The 23,346-nt window shown below is 30.7% G+C and overlaps 1 protein-coding gene across 1 annotated transcript in view; it reads left to right on the forward strand.

Annotated features, from left to right (window-relative positions):
• Positions 1-23,346, forward strand: part of LOC129753736 (neural cell adhesion molecule 2-like) — a 68,663-nt gene that overhangs the window by 39,972 nt on the left and 5,345 nt on the right. The window contains exons 6-7 of the mRNA XM_055749580.1: positions 4,979-5,235; positions 15,357-15,415. Coding sequence (XP_055605555.1) covers positions 4,979-5,235; positions 15,357-15,415 — 316 coding nt within the window. The remainder of the gene's footprint in view (positions 1-4,978; positions 5,236-15,356; positions 15,416-23,346) is intronic.

Genomic DNA, 23,346 nt, shown 5'->3' on the forward strand with positions numbered 1-23,346 from the left:
CAAAAAATATTTATGAGATAAAAAAAATTGACACTTAATAAAATGAAAAATTATAGAAAGATTTCATTTTCTCAGAAGTGAGAAAATTCCACTATTAAATCAAAATAACAATAAATGAAACAAAAAAAATCCTATTGGAAATTTTTCTTCCAATATTCAGCGATTTTAGATTGAACATCATTTTTATTAGACACGTTTCTAAATTTTACATCATTTTTTATTTAACACGTAGCAAAATTTTAATGACATGTAATTTCCAACAAGGACTGAAAATTCCGTAATGTATGATGCTTCTTTCTATTTACATTACATGTGATGTGATTTTACAGATTTTTTTCGTAGTGTGTGGATCATATTATATCTTCTTCTGGCTGCACTTATAAAAGTAGATAAGTTTTCAATATTAAAGACTTCAATCTATTTAACAACTTTGCTGATGACCGCAAATCAATTTGACTTATGCTTAAAGGAATAACTAATGATCCATTTGTATTGAATTCCTTTACAAAAAACAACATCATTTACGTAATATACAAAAATAAAAAAATGCACATATGTACATCTTAAATAATTTTTTGCCTATACTGGAAAGTCATCTTAAAAACGAGAGCTGATAGGAAAAAAATTGCCAATTAGAATTTAACGCTCCAAATAGGGCATATAGTCTGAGATACTGGCCCTCATCAATTTTTATGTCATTCAGTAGGAGACATGATACAAGAAACAAGAAGAACGCCTTTAAAGCAGTAAAACTCCAATCCAAAGTTCTTTGCACTTTTGAAATATGTGAATTTTGTGCCATGTAAAATGGATGAACTGCATTTAAGTTTTCGTTGGTTTTGAATCATGCGGGATTGAATCAACTTAATCAATATCGAAATCAAAGACTCTGTTTTTTATATACCCAATGAAGAGATGGCCATCAAAGATTGAATTGAAATCCGTTTTAAATTCATTGTACAAATCTAACAATTTCATTTAAGTGATACCATACATAAAAACAAATTTACCACATGTTGGCATGTTAACTGTTAATTGTTATTATTCTCAATAATATGATAAATTTTATTCAGGATAGTTGTATTTTTCATCTTAATTTCGAGGTCCTTCCAGCTGAAGTATCATATTTGAGAAAAGTATTGCTGTGCCAATGTAAAATTAGAATTATTATGAATTGGTATGAAATTTCTTTTCTGATGAATAAATATTTATAACGGAAATCTTGCGTGAATATACTAAAAATCCAGTGCAAAGTTGAATTAAATTGCAAGAAAATCTGAGAGATTGCAAATTGACAAAAAATTGGAAGAACAGCTAATTTTGAAAATTCGTCAAAAGGTCTGTATTTTGACAATCTAAAGATGCGGAAATGTGCCAAATAACGTCATCTTTTAAATCCTCTTTTCAAAATTTACCTGGAAGGCCTAAGCAATTTTGACAGTACGGATTAATCCACCTTTTTACATTTTTTTTTGTGGTTATAATCTTAAAAAATTTTAAAAACAAAAAAGATCCTTAGGTGTAACGAATAGCTTCTAAATTTAGCTTTCTTGAACACTAAATATAATTTAGCTGATGTAGCTGAAATGAAGCTGATCGACAGTCTTTCTTTCGAATTAATCATGTTTTTTCGGTTTTTTAGAAACACGAGAAATGTAGCGGTTTTGGGCTAGGAATGTCAAATTGACCCTCATGGTCTGATTAGGAAGTTTTTTTTCTGGCCTTCCTGGGTGCGTCAATAAAAAAGAAATAATGCAAATAGATGATTTCAAAAACTCATTGAGGGTCCCCGAATATTTTTTATGCACCTCAATAAAGTTAAAAGCTGTCAAACTTCCAATAGTGTCATATTGACACTAAGAGCGGATAAGGGTTAAAAAACAGTTGTTTTCTTATTTTTCCGTCTTGTTACACGGCGATTTCCTAAAACCTTACATAAGGGACCATTCAATTATTACGTAACGCGCTAAGAGGGGAGGGGGCAGGGCCGTAGGAAGAACAGACTCATGGGAGGGGTTTTGGTGACTGATTTTTATCTTAAATTTTTTGTCCAAAATCTCACGAATACAAAAAAAAAAATTATGTTTGACACTATATGATTATTCTTTTTTTAAGTACTTTGACATTAAAAGTTTTCGTATTAAGTCGTAACTTTAGAAAATTGATAATAAACGTCAAAAGTGAACTAATTATTTGCTTTCATCTATAGTTAAAATTTTTGAATTTGTTTAAGAGTCTGGTAGATCAAACTTAGTTGATTTGAACATAAAACAAGGGCGTAAAACACTTATTCAATACTTAAACCAAACAAACCCAACCTTCCAAACTATTTTGCAAATTCAAAGATTTTATCCTTCGATGAAAATAAATAAAATTTTCATAAAAAATGATGAAAATCATCAGATTTTCGGATAAAAAGTTTTTGAGGCAAACTTGAACCAAATTAATGATTTCATTACTAAATTTGGCTTTAAAAAGCTGTACCTAATACTAACACATTGCGAACCAAATACAAGATATCTCGTTTTTTTCGCTTGCCGCTAATATGCTGCTTTATATGGCATAATTCAAACGTTATGAATTTTATAATGAAACCTCATTCTACAAAATTTAACACAACTTTTCCCGTGACTCAAATATCTATATAAAATTAGCAGTATTTTGAATTTCATAATTTATTGATTCCTGAAACATAAAAAGCCGAATTTTGGTGTCCTTAATGTGTTAACAATGTTAATGAAATTTGGCATTCTACATCTCAGAAACCCCTGGACTAAATTTTTAAAATCTAGCATTTTTAAGTCACGGCCAATGTTGTGTTCAATTTTGTCGAATAAAGATTAACAGTCAAATTCAGTCCATTCGAGTTATACTTTGAAATGTAGCACACTTTTGGCTAGCAAAAAAAAACGAGATATCTCGTATTTGGTCCGCATTGTGCTAAGTTCATGATTTCTTGAATTTCTCTACAATTTATATTGATTGTAAAATTTATTTACAAGTACAATCTTTTTTTTGAATTTTAAATCTGCATTCTTAATCTCTGTTCTGAACCAAAAATTCAAAAATTGCGCTTTGAATCTGTATCCGGATTTCCATACAATTTCAAAAATGTACAAAAAAAAAACGTTTTCCGAATCTTATTCCAGATCAGAATTTTATGAGCCATGTTTAGAGCCCTTATTCATGAATTGTATATTTTAAATTCTGTAGTTCATTTGTAATTACTGTTTGAATTATTTATTTTTAATCTGTATTGTGAATCAGAATTAAAATATGGATTGTCATTTCAGAGCTTGAAATTTTTTAAATTTATGTAAGATTTAAGTTAAAGAACTTCGAATTTGAATATGACACAAAATTTCTCTCTATTCGGAAAACTATTATCAAAATATTGAAAATGCATGTGATCTCAAAAGACATGATTTGATTTTGATATAAAATGCAAAATCAAATTTGAACTAGGATTTCAAAGAAGCTTTTCTTTTCTAATTTCTAATTATGCGAACTGAAAATCAAGAATTCTAAACTGGATACAAAATCCGAAATACTAAAATAGGAATACAATTCTGGTAATGGGTAATATAGAATCAGAACCTCCAAAATGGGTTTAATTTAATTCAAAATTTTGTATTCAGACCTGAACTTCGAAGAACAAGTGAGAAAATTTTGAAAAAGTGTAGCAGAATTTTGGACTTGGGATGGATTTTTGAGGTTATGGCATTAGTTTTTGTCTAGATTGTTACTCTTCATTAACCTTACTGTATAATCATAATTTGGTTCTGAATTTTAAATTTTGAGCGTAGAGTGGAACACCTCGCTTGCTGTTCTGGATCCTCATGGGGGGGTTTAATCGCCAACCCCCCCCCCCTCCCCGTTCCTACGGCCATGGGAGGGGGTATAGCAGTTTGTTACGGTCAATGGATTCTTGATAGAAAATCTTAAACGATTGTGTTACGTGGGGGGAGGTGGAGTTGAAAATGATCTAAAATTGCGTTACGTAATTTTTGAACGGCCCCTAATTGAGTTTTTTGTGTTAGTCACAAAGTTATATTTTATATTATTTAACAGCTTTGCTCAAAACTGCATAAAGATTTGATTGTCATATGTTCAAATTAACTTCAATTAAGAAGTTCCTTTTAAACTTCAGGATTAAAAAAAAAAACTTGTGAAATAAGCTACAAATTTTGTTGTTGTTGCAGAAAAAATTCTGACAGTATAGCTAAATTTCATTTTTCTAAACCATTTATAAAAAAAAAGTTGAGATATAGAATTAAGAAAAGTAGATAAGTTTGATGATAAAAATTATTTTGTATTTTTACTAAGTCTCCAAAAAAATCAAAATCAATTGTGGGATTGTTGGCATCGTGGAAAAAAAAATTCGTCCCTGAGGTCAGTTCAAATTTAAAATGAATACATGAAAGTTTCGTGGCAGATACTTAAAAAAAATTAATGCCTCTAATAAAAAACATTAACGTTACAGAAACAATCGTTCTTAGACAATTGCAATAAAAGCTACAGTTTTTCATATTTACTAGATAAATATGTTGAAAAAAATATTCAGATAAAATACTTACCATCATTAAGTTGAGAAGAACTGTAAAGGTATTCAAAATATGCATCCTTAACGCTTATCATTCCCTGAAGATCAAACATGACCTATCATAATAACACAAAATTAATTTCATTCTTCCTCTCTGTTTTCTCCCTTTTCTAATTTCCCGATACCATCACCGGTGCTGGTCGTCTGCTGCACTTTTGTGGCCGGTCAAATCGAATGATCATCATCGTCGTCGTCGTCGTTGTCGTCGTCATCATCGTCTTCCCTTCTTCCGGAAACGTCTCTATTCGGACTGGACCGGATGTGGTCGGGACGGTATTTGCTGGACATCACACATGCAAACTCGGATTTGTCTGGATTTTTATTGCATCATTCTTGTCCCTCCGGGGGGAATTGCATGACTGAACAACCGTACAGATGCTGGAATACGACCGGAAGATCCCTGCCATGGATGCGTACTCGTTCAATGGTGGAGGCGGAGGCGGAAGTGGCATCGTCGGGATGGGAAGCGGAAGCTACGGGGGTCACAACATGCATCACAAGTGGTCCCGGACGGACTGGCGAGATGTGGTGCTGCCGGCCTTTCCCTACTCGCATCACTACACTCAGGGCATGAGCTACCTGCTGCGGGGGCTGGAACCGGATCAGCAGTACGAGGCCCGGGTACAATCGAGGTAATTGCCAACCTGGATTCTGAAGACTTTGAATGAGAATGAGCGTGTGTTTGAGATGATTTTTTCGAGATTATTCTACAAACAAAGAGAGAATAAACATAAATTAAAAAGGACTCACCATAATCATAGGACATTTGAATCGATCGAGCAAAATCAATTAAAAACATTCAAAGTTTGTTTTCTATGAAAAAAAAAAATCAGAGCATAGGGAATGTAGAGGGAAAAGGGAATCTACAGGAAGAGGCTTGGCATAAATACAAAACAGCTTTAATTTTTGGTATTTGTTACTGTTCCTTGTTTAGACACTAAAAAAGTCCATTTCCAAAACATGAAATTTGAAATCTGATCCTTAAAATTGCTTGTAATACCAATCAACGTGCATTACAAACTCAAAGTTTTCAATAAACAATAGCTTACCGGAACACATTTACGAAACTTAAAAAAAAGACTTTTTTCACTAAATCTCCAAGCGCACGTTGTAGACTTACTCAAATAAGCTCAAATTTAGTTACAGTGCTCGAAAATGAAAGAGGATCAATCCCTGTAAATCTCATTGTTTTCAGCGAAAAAAGCAGAAAAGTGAACTAGACTAATGTACACACATAATTTGGGAGAGGCAATTAATTTCGTATTGCGTACCATTTCTACTATCATTCAATATGATATGGAGTAGAATTTGTAAAAATATACACGAGACTCTCTACATATATACTTGATATTCCCTAAGCAAATGTACTTTTTTTCTAGCGTATTTCAAACTCTGTTATTTTTTGTTTTCTCTTTTTTATTCAAGAACAATTTTTTTTACGCACCAGCAAATTTTTTTCTGAAATAAGGCCCACCTGTTAAAAACGTTGGCCACCCATGGTTTAGATCGTCCATATTTATCTTTCGGAGCTATCCAAATTCTTCAATATTAAAACTAGAGTCCATTTGAATGCTGTTCATAGAATGATATCTAGTCAGCAAAAACCGATGAGAAAAATTTCATATTCAGATATTCATATTCTGATGCATATTTGCATATTCATATAATGTGCATAATAGCGTAAAATTTTCATAGTTTTATTGATAGTCTTCCCGGGAATCTAAAAACTGACGTAACTTTTTCCAGGTATTTTGTGATCTAGAGAGAATTTTAAAATTAAGATTTTAATACTCTACTGCACGAAACCTTCAAAATATGTCATTTTTTAATTTTGGGAAGTAGTATTGTAAAACATTTTCAACTTCTCCATGCCTTAAAAATTCTTTTAACAATTTTGAAACTCAAGACTTAGAATTAAAGTAGCGTAAACTGGGGGAACTTTGACCAACATGCAATTTTTGCAGATAATTACACTAGTTTACAAAATTAAAAAAAAAATCGTGAACTTGACTAACATTTTTAATGTAAAATCGGGCGCTGAATCCGAAAATGAAATCAAAAAAAAATCTCAGTGGAACCGTTTTTGAGTTATGCTCAAAATATGAAATTTCGGAAAAAATAAAAAAGTTCTTGTACTCAGATTAAAATATCTCGGACGACATAACAGTAATTAGAAATCCCTCTTTAGCATATTGAGGGTGAATAAATTTTCTATCGATCATCTGAACAATGTTTTTGCGTTTGACCAACGGTATTGTTGATATTAGTGACATTATGAGAAAAGAAATTATAAAAAAAGCATTTTTTAAGAGTAAATTTTGTTTCAACGAAAGTTTTAGACTCGATGGTAGCATTTAAAAATCTGATTTTCTTTTGCGCTTGAATTTCAATTTAAAACAAAGATTTCAAGTGGTTGCTTATCAAAATTAGTTGAAAATTGAAGAAGTTATGGCTACTTCACCATAATAGTATTTTTTGTAGTTTTTCATAATTTAACGAACCGCAGTACACTTATCATAGTATAGGTAGAATGAAACATGATAAATCTTTCTTGGAGTTGTCACACAGAGAACCTAGTAAAAAAAAATTCTCCTCTTTGCGGTGTTTTGTGGAAATTAAGAAACTTAGTACCCCAACATGTTCTTTTAAAGTTTTACTATGCATTTATTCAGTCTCATCTAAACTATCTTATTTTGATATGGGGAAGAGCCTCCTTGTCACATCTTCAAAAACTTCAGACCCTACAGAATAGATGTTTGAAAAACATCTTCAGACTACCCCTGTTTTTTCCTACCCAACAACTATACTCTCTGGGAACGCACAACATTCTTCCAATAACCGAACTCTGTAATTTGCAAACCGTTATATATGTTCATGATAATATACACTCGAGTAGCAATAACCAAAACCTTAATTTTACTACGGGATTAAGAACCCACAATACCCGTCAAAATAATTACTTGCAACGATGCCGATCCATGACATCTTTAGGGCAAAAAAGAATTTCTTTTATAGGACCTACAATATACAACGCTTTACCTACTGAAATAAAGACCATCAACAACCGTTCCATGTTTAAAGTCAAAGTAGTACAGTTATTAAAAGAAAAATTAAATCGTTAAAAAAGTCGATCAACAACCAGTTTTTTTAAATCAAATTTTGTTTGTTTTTGTAGCATCGTAGTTTTCTTTTGTCGTACTTTTAACTATTAATAAGTAAACTTAAGTAAATGTAGCATAATATTTGATTAGTTAACATTATTAAAAAAAAAAAGAAATGGATCTCTTTAAAGGAAATTTTCTTCCATTGAGATCCTTATCGTAATATTGTTTAATTATAGCATACATTTCCTCGCAGTAAATAATAAACTTTTGTGTTCTCAGCATGATTAAAATTAAAAAAAAAAAAAAAAATCTCACTCGCTCCAAGTCAAAATTATTTATTAGCTTACCAGAAGGTCACATGCCAAGTTTCAGGAAGATCTGACCAAAGGGAGGGGTTGCTTTAGTCTCAAACGTGAATAAAATTTTAAGGTTTTCTCCCGGGAGAAACAAAAAATACTGGTTATTCATCAATAACTTTTTTCATCACTAGCCTATTGTTTTTATGGATAATTTTTATAAAGCCTAATTTAAGACAAATATTTCACCCGAAGACTGCATCACGATTGGACTTTAAGTAAAAAAGTAATTGCAGTTCAAAGGCCGCAAATTTTGTCCAACACGCAATGAGTACTTTTTACGCATTGCGTTTCATACGAGAATTTTCGACCAAAATACAATTTTTGAACGGCAATAACTTTTCTGTTTAAAATCCAATCGAGTTACAGTCTTCGGGTGAAATATTTGTCTCAACTTAGGCTTTAAGAAAATTAACCATAAAAAAATGATTGTTTTTTATTGTTAATTTTCTTAAAGCCTAAGTTCGGTTTTTGCTGACTAGATATCATTATATGATAAGCTTGCCAGATTGCCCGGTTTTATCCGGGTTTGCCCGGATATTTGATGTAAAATTTCGAGAAAGTCCGGTCCGGCCCGGTTGCCCGGATATCGTGAAAAAAGTCCGGATATTGCCCGGATTTTTTCACAATTTTCACAAAAAAACCAAAAAAAAAATCAAAGTTTTTGAGTAAGTTTCAGCAAAATCGATTAACGGATGAAAATTTTCAACAGTTGTTTCAAATAATTTCGCTGATTTACTTTTATAAACCTTCAAATATTTAAGTTTTCCAAAAAGTTTTTGGAAGTCTGCAATTGCATTAATAAAATATTAGTTTCATTTTTTTGCATTTTTTCTTTGCTTTTATATATAATAACACCTGAATTTTGCCCGGTTTTTGCCCGGTTTTTGGATTTGAAGAATTGAAATCCATGCCCGGATTTTGCCAGGTTTTCTTGAAAAAATGCCCGGAATTGGTAGGCCCGGATGGGAATGGAAAAAATTCTGGCAACCTTATTATATGAACAGCATTCAAATGGACTCTAGTTTTAATATTGAAGAATTTGGATAGCTCCGAAAGATAAATATGGACAATCTAAACCATGGGTGGTCAACGTTTTTAACAGGTGGGCCTTATTTCAGAAAAAAATTTGCTGGTGCGTATAAAAAATTGTTCTGGAATAAAAAAAAGAAAACAAAAAATAACAGATTTTGAAATACGCTAGGAAAAAAGTACATTAGCTAGTGATGAAAGAAGTAAGTGATGAAAAACCAGTATTTTTCGTTCCTTCCGGGCAAAATACCTCAAAATTTTATTCACGTTTGAGACTCAAGCGACCCCTCCCTATGGTCAGATCTTCCTGAAACTTGGCATGTGACCTTTTGGTAAGCTTATAAATAATCTTGACTTGGAGCGAGTGAGATTTATCATGTTTAATTCTTCCTATACTATGATAAGTGTACTGCGGTTCGTTAAATTATGAAAAACTACAAAAAAAACTATCATGGTAAAGTAGCCATAACTTCTTCAATTTTCAACCGATTTTGATAAATAACCATTTGAAATCTTTGTTTTAAATTGACATTCAAGCGCAAAAGAAAATCAGATTTTTTAGATGCTACCATCGAGTCTAAAACTTTCGTTGAAAAAAAATTTACTCTTATAAAATGCGTTTTTTATAATTACTTTTCTCATAAAGTCACTAATATCAACAATACCGTTGGTCAAACACAAAAACAGTGTTCAGATGATCGATAGAAATTTATTCACCTTCAATATGCAAAAGAGAGTTTTCTAATTACTGTTATGTCGTCCGAGATATTTCAATCTAAGTACAAGAACTTTTTTAATTTTTCCGAAATTTCATATTTGGAGCATAACTCAAAAACGGTTCTACTGAGATTTTTTTTGAATTTCATTTTCGGATTCAGCGTATGATTTCACATTAGAAATGACCTTCAGTTTACTGAGTTCAAAAATGCTGTAAACTGGTGTTATCATAAACTAAGTAAAAAGCTAAAATACCTGAAAACTGTTTACTTCGTTTTAAAGCGTTGAGTAACAAATAAGCTTTAATTGGTTGTTATCAGATAATTGTTGATCTTATTTAAAATGTAATTTTAAAATCTTAAAATATCTAGATCTTCAAAAGCTCACAAACAAACAGCTCTCCTGATAAAATTAAGCATTTAGGAGCAAATGAATTGTTTAATGTGAAAGTTTAAGCTTTTTTTATTTATTTGATGTTTAAGCCATGGTCATTTGGTGAAAATTTTGGGATATTGAAAAAAAACGGTGATTTTTTATGAGAAAGCCTGTTTAGTAAAAATGGCTCAAACCCTATCAAAGGGTTCAATTTGAAGAAAAAAAGAATAAAGAAACAATACGAAGACCTAAAGAATTGCATGAAGGCAAAATTTCATTTGTTTTTGAGGCCAAAAAAAATTGAAATTTTTTATAATTTTTACCCCTGGATGTATGCAGCAACATTGTCCATCTTTTGATTATAATGTTATTGAAAAAAAAAACGTTGAAAAAATCAGTTTATTTCTAACAAAAATTACTGTTATTAATATTAATGCCTTCTGTGCTAAATGGCACCATGACAATAATTTAAAAGTTGTTAAGGCACGTAAAAACTAAAGTGATCAAAGTTACCCCGAAACTCGAAATCTGATTTTGTAACAAACATTTAATTATAACCACCAATGTAGTTTGAATTTACTACTATCAGTGATCATGTTTTATACTTCTAACCTCAGATAGTGTTTTAAACATTTTAGACATTACGAAAAAGCAACCCCTTCCTAAATATTCAAAAATGAATAGACAGGGATCAAAGTTCCCCCAGTTTACGGTACTTTAACTGACAAACTTGAATGATTCTTGTATATTATCACTTATTGATTTTTCTCGGTGAGTAAAACAACTATTTATTTATCTTTACGTAACGTTTCGGGCTTCTTCTTGCTGCAAAAGTTTAAAATAATTGAGAAAACATTTCATCATCGATATACATTTGTTAACTTGACTTTAGGTTATTCATCAATTGATTTCAATTTCGTAGTTTCATAAAGAAATGTTTAATACTATGTCATATATCAAAGTCAAACTATCATTTTCCCGGCTCAATCCTTTCAATTTAATTTCAAATTCAATTTAACACTTTTAATTGAACTCGGATATTCCCGGGTGTTTTAAGCGTATCAAGGGATTCGAGAACTCTCGATTTTTTTTATTCCGGGGAATTTTTGTCGGGAAATACGGGGTTGGAAACTGTAATAAGGTTTGATAAATATACTCGGAAAGAAAATTGTGATTTTTTTCAAATACACCAGTTGAATTATGTTTAAACTGTAAACATTTGGTCGTTTTTAAAAGGTTATTCTTTTGACCATTTTTGCCTTTTCTAAGGCATTTTTCATTGAATGATTAAACTGATTAGGATGAATAAATTATTTCAATTTTTTTTGGTAAGTAAGTAAATAAAAGAAAAACCTGTTAAAATTTCAGGACATTTTATCATTTCTCTTTGCTTGAGCACTATCCTGAGTATGATTCTAAACAAACAAAATTAAATGTCCTTTGAGACAAAATTGAGGTTTAGTTCTAAGGCAATTATACCGATTTTGATAACAATCAGTGCCTTTATAATAAGGTTTCCAGATTATTTCCCGCACTCATACGTACCGAAAAAATGAAAAATCCGGGCAAGTCCGGATAGAACAGGGCACTCTGGCAAGCTTAATTTATAACAAAATTAAACTCAGAATGCAATTGTTTTCAAAACTGCATTCAGAAGCCCAGATGATGGATTTTTTTTAAACAAGAGGCAATTCATACAACAGGTGCATAACAATTAAACTTTTATATAAACAAGTTTGAGTATTGAAAAATCTTCCAAATCAAATAATCATTTCAACAAGCAAATTTGTCAAAATTGTCAAAATTGTCAAAATTGTCAAAATTGTCAAAATTGTCAAAATTGTCAAACTTGTCAAAATTGTCAAACTTGTCAAAATTGTCAAAATGATCAAATATGCCAAATTGTCAAAATTGTCAAATTGTCAAAATTGTCAAAATTGTCTAAATTGTCAAAATTGTCCAAATTGTCAAGTCAAAATTGTCAAAATTGTCAAAATTGTCAAAATTGTCAAAATTGTCAAAATTGTCAAAATTGTCAAAATTGTCAAAATTGTCAAAATTGTCAAAATTGTCAAAATTGTCAAAATTGTCAAAATTGTCAAAAGGGTCAAAATTGTCAAAATTGTCAAAATTGTCCAAATTGTCAAAATTGTCAAAATTGTCAAAATTGTCAAAATTGTCAAAATTGTCAAAATTGTCAAAATTGTCAAAATTGTCAAAATTGTCAAAATTGTCAAAATTGTCAAAATTGTCAAAATTGTCAAAAATTGTCAAAAATTGTCAAAATTGTCAAAATTGTCAAAATTGTCAAAATTGTCAAAATTGTCAAAATTGTCAAAATTGTCAAAATTGTCAAAATTGTCAAAATTGTCAAAATTGTCAAAATTGTCAAAATTGTCAAAATTGTCAAAATTGTCAAAATTGTCAAAATTGTCAAAATTGTCAAAATTGTCAAAATTGTCAAAATTGTCAAAATTGTCAAAATTGTCAAAATTGTCAAAATTGTCAAAATTGTCAAAATTGTCAAAAATTGTCAAAATTGTCAAAATTGTCAAAATTGTCAAAATTGTCAAAATTGTCAAAATTGTCAAAATTGTCAAAATTGTCAAAATTGTCAAAATTGTCAAAATTGTCAAAATTGTCAAAATTGTCAAAATTGTCAAAATTGTCAAAATTGTCAAAATTGTCAAAATTGTCAAAATTGTCAAAATTGTCAAAATTGTCAAAATTGTCAAAATTGTCAAAATTGTCAAAATTGTCGAAATTGTCAAAATTGTCAAAATTGTCAAAATTGTCAAAATTGTCAAAACTGTCAAAATTGTCAAAATTGTCAAAATTATCAAAATTGTCAAAATTGTCAAAATTGTCAAAATTGTCAAACTTGTCAAAATTGTCAAAATTGTCAAAATTGTCAAAATTGTCAAAATTGTCAAAATTGTCAAAATTGTCAAAATTGTCAAAATTGTCAAAATTGTCAAAATTGTCAAAATTGTCAAAATTGTCAAAATTGTCAAAATTGTCAAAATTGTCAAAACAGTCAAAATTGTCAAAATTTTCAAAATTTTCAAAATTGTCAAAATTGTCAAAATTGTCAAAATTGTCAAAATTGTCAAAATTGTCAAAATTGTCAAAATTGTCAAAATTGTCAAAATATTCCTATACCCAGATAGATTACCTTAATAATTTGTCACTAATAAAAGTCATCATCGGTGAATGTGATGTGTGGAACCTTTTCATTAAAAACGGCACCAGGCTAGAAACAGTTGGTAACCAGTCGGTTCAAAAGTGCTACTGAAAAGTTTCACATTTATTCAATCAAGCACGTTCTTCTGATCCCATATTTCAAAACCAGCAAAGGATAGCCGATTCATCCATTCCGTTCACTGATGGGAATGTCTGCTCTTTTTTTACCACTCTCTGGAGCCACCCGAAAAAAACCAGGCCGATTCGTTCAGACAAGAAAAAGTGCAAGGCCATCATAAAGCATTCTGCCGTTCTCCATTCTTGCCAATCCTTGTCCTTTCCGCAAATGCCGCAAAAGCGACAGATGGCAGCACATCCGATAATGATGTATGACGTTCGATTCGATTCGATTCAATTGGAATCGTTCGTTCATCCGATCATCCGGTGTGTGTGGCCAGCATCCAGAGTTCAAAGCCACACACTGAACGGAACATCTCCCGGCCTTCGTCGTCTGCTGCTTCTGCTGCTACAGGATGAATCCTATAACGAACTCGGGGCTGATCCCAGTCGATGGCATCCTTTCGCCATAACCCTAATGCCTTGTATGGGATTTCCCACATGATGGTCGAGGTTCGAGACTCAGACAACGCAGAGATGTTGTGAAAAACGGGAACACAGGAGAAAACCACATTAGCATTGTCACATGTCGAACACACTATAGAGGACGTACGTGCACATGAGCTTTGAAGGACGTTGAAGGTAGAACAGAACAGATACACACACACACACACACATATGTACATACACGAGTTCATTGATACGTGAGTGAGCCACTTTGGTGTGTTTCATTCGGAAAGAATCATTGGTCATTGGTCGGTCATCGGAAGGAAGGACGGAGTTGAACTTTTAGCCACAAAAAATGGATAATCGATAAATCTAAAAAATGAATAACTCAGTTTGTTTGATAATCTTTGAAGATGATTGAAAAGATCATGTGTATCTTTTAATCCCTCAATTTTGCTTCGGAAGAATTTATGATTTTAAAATTAACATCGATGCTCATTTCCAAACGGCCTTTGCTGAATTTATAATTTCGTTAAAATACATTCATCTAGCTGATGAATTCTGCTGCTTCATTTTGCAGAACCAAAACATGATTTTTATGGTTCTCCACATGCTTTGTGGCCAATTCGCAATTGACAAAAATGGATCAATGATTGCTGATGACAGGTGATGATGATTAACGCGGTAAAAATGTTGACATCATTACACGGTGGAGCCAGACTATTAAAATTGGGTACGGGGTAGAAGTATCATTTTACTCATTGACAAATAAGTAATTTCCCGGTTAAAGAAAATGAGAAGTAAAAAGTAACAATTAGCTATTGCTAATTAATATAGTTGTTTTGATGACCTCACAGACAAACAATTTGTTCGTCCTTGAACAAGAAATTTGAAATCTATTTTAAAAAATGAGAGAATGTAACATAATTTAAAAATAATTTTTAATAGGCGAATGACGTATGAGTGTTTTCTTTGCATATCTTCATTTTTAAAAACTACTAACCATACTAATCTATTTCTATGTATTACTTTCTTCTCTTTAATATCTCAAAAAACCATCTGCGCTCGAATGCCATTTTCCATGGAATGCAATTAAAAACCCGCGCTGCCTATTCTGCCGGATTTTGTCACCCGGGATAAACCACCGTGGCGATGGATCTGCTAACGATGGGACTTTTATCGGGCTCAACACATTCGACGAAAACGAAAACGGAAAAAAATGTTTTTATTTTCATCCAAACGACACACAAACATACGCCGCGGCGACCAACTGTATCAACGTGATTTTTAATCAACGCTCATCCGACTGTCAACTCCCACATTGTAAATGGAAAACACCAAACGGGGATAACATACAACCCCCTTCAAATTCGAAACAAACAAAAAATCCGCAAACATAAAACCCCAAAACACATCCCACAGAAACCGGTATGGGTGGAGCGATTTCTCGGAAAGCTTTCTTTTCACCACTTCAAACACAGGTAAGTTTGGATCGAAGGTTTTTTTTTTTAATATGAGGGAAATGAGGTTATTTTGACTTTGATCAGAGACAAAACAGCAGAAAATCATCAATATTTACCTGTTTTTAATTAATTGTGACATTTCATTTCATGGCCATCAAAAACCAACATCAAGGTTTTTTTTTTCTAAGCTGTCTGCAAAAAAAATTTTTTTGGTAATTTGAGCTGCTGTGGATAAAATAAAAATGAAAAATATTCATATGATTCAACTGAAAGCCAACTTTGCACCAATCAGATTATGAACTTATATTGGAACTTTCAACCGGAATCAGCTTGAAATTTGTACATTTCGTATTCAAACATTGATTTATATCAAAGATCCATGAAAAGTTTTTGCCTTCCATTTTAAAAATTAATATTTCTGTAGAATTCAGAAAAATTATATAATTTTAAAATACCAGGTTCAAATGTAAAACGCAAAATAAAAAATATGGAAAACGATTAGGATCTGAAACTTTTTTCTTTTGAATTTCATATTTAGTTTGAAAATTCGGATGTAGATTTCCGGTTCCAAAACTTGGTTTTATAAGTTGATAGCTTTCAACCCAGATATCATAACCTAAATATATAAAAGTTTGATCATATTTTCAAAAAACTTGGATGATGTTTTTTTTTAAATTGACGCTGTCCATTTTTGTATCGATAATTATTGTATTATTTGTCTTATTCTCATTAGAATCATCAGAGGTTTTTGACTATAAGTTAAAGCAATGATGACTTTGAAAAAAAAACCGCTATTTAAACAACATAAACGATTAACATTAAATTTAGAGTGACGATAATGTAGTCAGAAGACGAAGGAACTTTAAGACCGCCCTGTTCGTCTCTGTTATTTCAAAATTGACACAAACAAACAAAAAATCTGAATCAAAAGTAATGGAGACCAGTAATGAGCATTACGCGGCCTGCGATCCGCTTGCAACCCTTGAGATATTTTTGTCGGACTCGCATTTATCTTTTCTCAAATTGAATTTATATTTCTCCACTTTTTTCCTACTATGGGTTGAATTATCATTACAAGGCCCCCTCCCATGGAATTTTTTTCCGTGTAAAATATTCAGATGATGAAATGAATTTACCGTAGTACCGAGAAATTAATTGGTTCCGAAAGGTATTCGAAATACGTTTTTGCAAACATGTCGGAAAATATTAATTTCATTTCTGGACACTATAGAGAACCTGTCAATTTTTGTTGCACTTCCACAAAACTTTCTTTTAAGACTCAAATTTTTACTCCACAAAATCCTTCCTCGTCTTTAAGATGCTTGTTTTTTTTTAAAGTGTACCAAAACAAAAACAGAATTTTTTAGCTTGAATTTTAACTTAAGTATTCATTCATCAAATACTTATTTAACACATGAACAAACTTGTAGCCATGTGACAGGATTTAACTATTCTCGATATTGAAAACTTTACGCAAGAAATCTTAAACGTAACATAACGAAACACTTTGATCATAGTAATAATCGATTATGTCTTTACAAATGTAATGCTGAATTGAAATATTTTCAAAAACCAACTTCAGCTACAATTTTATTTTGTGTTTCTTATTCTTCTTAATGCTCAAATTCACATTCATAGGGGTTATGATAAATTAAATTAGGGGTATCAATTTGAGTGCCCCAAGTCCAAATATTAGGTTAGATTTTTTCTATCAGGCTTTATCGTTAAAATAAATTTTGAAAATAAGTAAAAATCAATTTTGAAATTTCAGCACAATTTTGTCTTCACTGTATACTGCAAAGGTTTTAATTCAATAATCATCTTCTCCGAAGACCGCAGTTATTTTGACTGCTGCGAAAAAATGTACAAAAATTATCTTCTGGATTACTTTGAACAATTACTTTGAACAATATTTAAATGGCATATGGTTTTTATGAGGGTAATTTTATTTATAAATTTTTATGTTCCAAGAGCATTATTCCTTACCTTGTCTTTGTCTTTAGTGAAAGAGAAACCCATTCTGTAGAATACGAATATTCATGATTTTTAATGAAACATTTCAAGCTAAGTGAATTTTAGAAAAAAAAAATTATAACAAAAGTCAAATCGTTCTTCCATTTTTAACAAATTTGTTAATCTAACCTAATAAATCTCTGATATGAGAATATCCAAATTATTATCATTCTTCAATTTAATGGATGAAGGATTAATTTCACTCAAATCTGATTTATTTTAAACTTGTAAACGCTATATCAACTGAACAGGAAGTGTAAGACAAAATCTCAGAAATGATTTGAGTTCATGACTCAAAATTCATTCAAATAAGTTATTAAAAAGACATCAAAAAATGCTGTTCCTTTAAGTTATAAATTGAATTCTAAGCTTTTTGAAAACTTTGTTTCTCAAATGTTAAAAAACTTTTATTTTTCATTTTCACAATTTATATTTATAATGATGTTTAAATATTTTTTTTTATTCCTACTTCTCGTATTTTTGATTTTTTTCTATAACAAATATGTTTTTGTTTTTTAAATCTAAATTTTTGTTTGTACCTTTTATACTTTTCAGGATCTAATTTTAAAATTTAACGTGAAAAAATTAAGTGACACCCATCAACTAAAAATCATCTTTTTAAATCGATCATGATTTTTGTTATCTGAATAAGCATTTAATTTGTACTTTCAAAATCAACCACAACACTTGGAATTCCATTTTTATTTTAAGCATTGTTTTTTTATTATTCAATCAATAAAATTGTTCAATAATGAATTTTTGATAATGTTTAATTTCAGATCATTTTGATAGAATTTCATTTTCATCATTTTTGATGGAAAGACTGATAAAAAATAACGATTTGAAGCGTTAATTCTCGATTAGAAAAAAATGTTTGATTTTTATTTTGATTAGAAGATAATGGTATCAAGATTATATAAATGTAATTGAAATTCAAGTGATCATTGTCAGAAATGAATTATTTTCTAATATTCATTTTCTCCTAGTTATCAAATTACGAAACTAACAAAGCTCATTTTTAAGTTCATAGAAAAAACTTGTTATATCAATAAAACAACATGTTCAGAATTATGAATATAAAAAGTTTTTATTATGAGGGTCGAAACGTCGAAAGTTTTAAATTATTTTTTTTGTAGAGAAATGAATCCAACTTAGATGACATTTCAGGGACTAGATAAGAGAAAAACGATGTTGAAAAACATGCAAAAAAATTCGCCTTGTCTCCCGGTGAGACTTGAACCCACATCTTGCGTTTCTCCGGGGCCCATGTATTAACATTCTACTACAGGAGACCAACCTGGCGTATGAATATTATACTGGTTGAGTGTCGATGTCTATCGGAATGAAGGGAATAGTTCTCCCATGTGATCATAATCATTTTTCTTGGTCTATTTCTATTTAATAGTTTCAAATTATGTTTTGTAGCTGAAATCGAAAATTTAGACTGTTTGTTGATAGAAAAATAAAATATTTTGTCCTGAACAAGAGTAAAGGCCATAGCAGGTCAAAACGTCTTAACAACATATTTTAAAACTGGCCAAAAAATCGGTAGAATTCAATAGCAATCATTAATGGCGGTTAATTCAAAATGCATTGTATTTTCGATGTTCATTATATTTTATTTTTTTATTTAATGAAGTTAGAATAAGGTTACCAGATTGCCCGTTTTTATCCAGCTGTGTCCGAATATTTAATCCAAAATTTGGGAATAGACCCCGGATTTCATTGTAAAACTTTGGCAAATCAATTGAAAAAATGAAATACTGTAGTAATATATTTTTATTAATGCTCCCAAAACTAAATTTTTTGAGCAATTTTTATAAAAGTAATTATGAGACGTTATTTAAAAGCCTTTATGGTTTTTTTTTTTTATTTTTGTTGAGTAGTTTTTGGGTTTCAACAAAGTTTGCCTGGATTTTGTCCAGATTTTAGGTCATCAATTTTCATATGAAATGCCCGGATTTTACAGGATTTTATATAAAATTGCTCGGAATTGTCCGGTCTGGATACGTGCTGGAAAAGTTCTGGCAACCTTAAGTTAGAATCATTTAATTGAGGGAAAAAATTAAGATTGTTAGGTGACAACTTAATTGAATCGGACATAAAAATCCTTTACTATTTACTCTTAAAAATTAAATTATCATGAAAATGAAAAACTTCTAATCCTTAAACTTAGTTTTAAGAAGAGTTTAGAATTAATTTATAAGAAACATGAATTTAATTACGTCAATGAAAACTGAATCTCAAAATAACTTGTCAAACAAATTTTTATTCATATACTAGCTCAGGGGTGAGCAACCTTTTGAAGCAACGGGCCACTTTTAATATGAAATTCTTTGGGCGGGCCGCATTAAAAATAAAATTTAGTTAATAATAATTTGCTGAATTTAACGTATTTTTTAGTTGCATCACTAAAACCGGATCATTTTTCCATAATTTGAATGTTTTTAAAAATTTGAAATGTGTAGCGAAGATTCTATTTTTACATCATTTGCTTTCCTTTCATTTATTAAAAAAAACGCTATTCGCTATACCCGCTCAGTTTAGCAACACGTTTCAAATTTTGGAGTTCTCCTCTTTACTTCCTCGTTCCGAAAAATTTTAGGAGCTAGCTAGTAAAACTGTCAAAATGAGCGTGGCGACGAACTTGTTAAAAACGAAAATTTTCGAAAGTCTTTCGAAGGTTCTTAAAAAGATCTGAACCGTTTTTTGAAAAAAAAAACCGTTTTTTATTCGAACCGATGCGAAGGTATTTTTTGTCATCACTTCCATTGAAAAAGTTCATGGAGCTTGACCATAGCGATTTTTTTCGGTGCCCATTTTCGAACAATTTTTCTTTACAATTTATTTAATATTTTTCCTTAAGCCTCCTTTTTCTATCAACGGTTTTTTTTTATAATTGGAAGTTCCGTATGAAATCATTGCATTGAGATGGTGAGCATGGTTTCAAATCCATGGAAAATTCATAATTTCACAGATTTTAAACCAGATTTATCAATGTTACAGTTTACATTTTTGATTCTAGAAATTTTTTGGTTCAATTTAATCAATTTAATTTAGTGAATGTTTGGCTTGATTTGCCCATGGAATTTCTGAAAATAGCATTACACCAGACAACAAAATCTCATTTTCCGAGGTGTAAGGAATCTCAAAACTGATTTTTACTTATTCGGAGTTGCTGAGTCCAAATATCAATTTTTTTTGTCAGCACTAGATTTTGAGATAACTTTTAAAACTAGGTTAAAAAATTAGTTATTTAATTTGCGTACTCTTTTGACAAAACTTTAAAATACAAATACTAATGTACTCAATGATCAACTTTCTCAGAGACCGCGAGTAATTTAGACCTGAGAAAAAAGTTATGGAAGTTTTTATTTTGTTTTTTTTTTTCAATCCTGCAAAAAAGGAATTTTGAAGAAGTCTTATAGAAAAATTAAACCAAATTCAATCTTTTATATTTTCAAAACTGTAAGTCTAATCAATTTGCAGTCTTCAACTAACTTCCGGATGAATAAGCCATAAAGACGCTTAAAATCCCTCGAGAGAGAAAAATTATGTTGTTGAATGAATTAAAATTTTAATATCCAATATTCAATGACTTTATTTAGTGATGTGAGAAGAAGTTTTATCTATTTTTTTTGAATTTCTATTAATTGTAATTATTTTATTTATTTACAAAGTATTCCGTCTCATATTCGTTCTATAAATTGTAAGTAGAATAAAATTTTTGAAAGCATTATATCTTGGAAACAAGAATATCTGGGCATTATCTGAATCCTTGATTAAATTAAGGGTAGTAAATTACTGAAAGTTAGCATTTGATTTTTATGGAAGTTTATTGGTATGTCATTTATCAGACATCGATTATACTTATAACTGATCAATTTAAAAACTTCCAGACGCAAGTGATAGACAATATATGTTACATGTTTTGAATTCAGGACATCAAAATCTTATAAAATCAGTTATTGAATCATAGGCACCAAAATGCAGCCCTCCTGTGTAATTGTAACAAACTTTTTTGGTTGAATCACATAATTACAGATATAATTGTAGTCAAGAAATCAGAATTTCTATAAGTCGCTAAGAAATCTATAACCGTTCACCCAGTCGTCATTATAAAACTTTCCTTTTTTCCGTCAATAATCAAGAACAAAAATATTTCACTTTTTCATACAACTTTAACTTTGCTTGAAAGACTTAACTAATATTACGTTTTTTCCAATAAATAATATTGCATCCATGCCTTCATAAGAGCTCAATGAATAGCTTAAATCCTACAAAAAAGTCTACTATCTGAATAACAATGGGGCAGATGCAACTGGAGTTTTTGTTTTTTTTTTCTTTGTTTACTTTTGCATTTTTTTTTGCTTAGTTGTTACTACTTTATGATAATTAACAAAAACAGAAAAAAAAATAATTTGAAACTTGTTTCGCGGGCCGCACAAACATGTCTCGAGGGCCGAATGCGGCCCGCGGGCCGCGAGTTGCTCACCCCTGTACTAGCTGATCTCGTACGAAAATCCGTTTCGTTTTTAGCAGTATTTATGAGCGACCGACTTGCATGTCTAGCATACAAAATACTAAATAAGAAATTGATTGACCGTCAAAAAGATCATCCGTGTACGAATTTTTGTCTTTTTCGGATGCATGATAACGAAATTATTCCTATAACATACAAACATTAATGTGAATAACCCTTTTTTTCGTCTGATAGAAAGTATGAAATCAGAAATCGATTTCTCGTCCAGTAAAACTTTCGGGTTAGAAGTTTTATCTTGATGTGATGCTATATCACCTTTTTTATTGCTAAAAAATTATTGACGACCTCTTTGCCGACCCCTTTTCCCGAGCCCTTGTCAAAACTTGACATCTGAAATCAGTCACACATGCTGTAAATATCCCACGTGCAAATTTTCATTACAATCTGAGGCACCATCAAGGCAAAATAGTATAAATAATGAAAAGATAATATTGACGACCCCTTTTGCTGACTCCAAAATTTGACTCCAGAAAGCAATAGAGCGTCCCTGGAAACTACTATGTGGAAATTTTCATCTAAATCCATATATAAAAACGTCAATATCGTAAAAACATCAAACAGTTGATATGGAAGACCCTTCCGCCGAACCCTGACCCAAAATTTTATTTATAAAATCAATTTTCCATCTCCCCTGTGCAAACTAACATCTCAATCCAATGTAAGAATCTTTTCAAACCAAAAATAAGAATGTTGAAAATCTTTGATTTTTTTTACCAAACTAAATAAGTGGTATACTGCTTCGTTAGTCAATTGTGAGATTAAAAATGAATTATTTTTTATTATTAATTTTGAAAATTTTAAAAATGTCTCGTACTTTACCACAATTGATTGTCGCAGCCGTTTCAATCCACGAAAATCTTTGTTATATGATGATTGTTTATAAATGATGTATCAAAGACTGCTTAATTTTAACATCCGAAAGTCCGAAAGCATCCGAAAATCAAAATTTGTTTAATTTTTTTTTTTTTGTAAAAAAAAACAAAAGAATAGTGTTAAACAATTTCTTTTTTGTCTTATTAGATTGACTTCAATATCATTATATAACGAGCAAAAAAATCTTAGCAAAACTTAATTTTTACGTTACTATTGCTTGTTCCCGGCAATGTATTTTTTAAATAAAAAAAAATACCATAGATGTTGTGTTGCATCAAATAAATAACTGGTTAGATAAAAAAGTAAGGACTTAGTTGAGCTGCCATAATTCGTCAATGTTGAGAAAACCTTCAATTTTGTCGAAGAAAAGTTTGATGATCAAGAATCTGTGATTGAAAAATTTGACATGTATTAGTATTGAAATGAAAATTTTTGAAGTTCAGCCCTGAGGTTTTTTTTTGCGTGAACTCTTTCTTCTACCAAATTATGAATTTCTATTTTGAATACATAAAAAAAATCA

The sequence above is a fragment of the Uranotaenia lowii genome, chromosome 3 (genome assembly GCF_029784155.1).
Source record: "Uranotaenia lowii strain MFRU-FL chromosome 3, ASM2978415v1, whole genome shotgun sequence".
NCBI classification, from domain to species: domain Eukaryota; kingdom Metazoa; phylum Arthropoda; class Insecta; order Diptera; family Culicidae; genus Uranotaenia; species Uranotaenia lowii.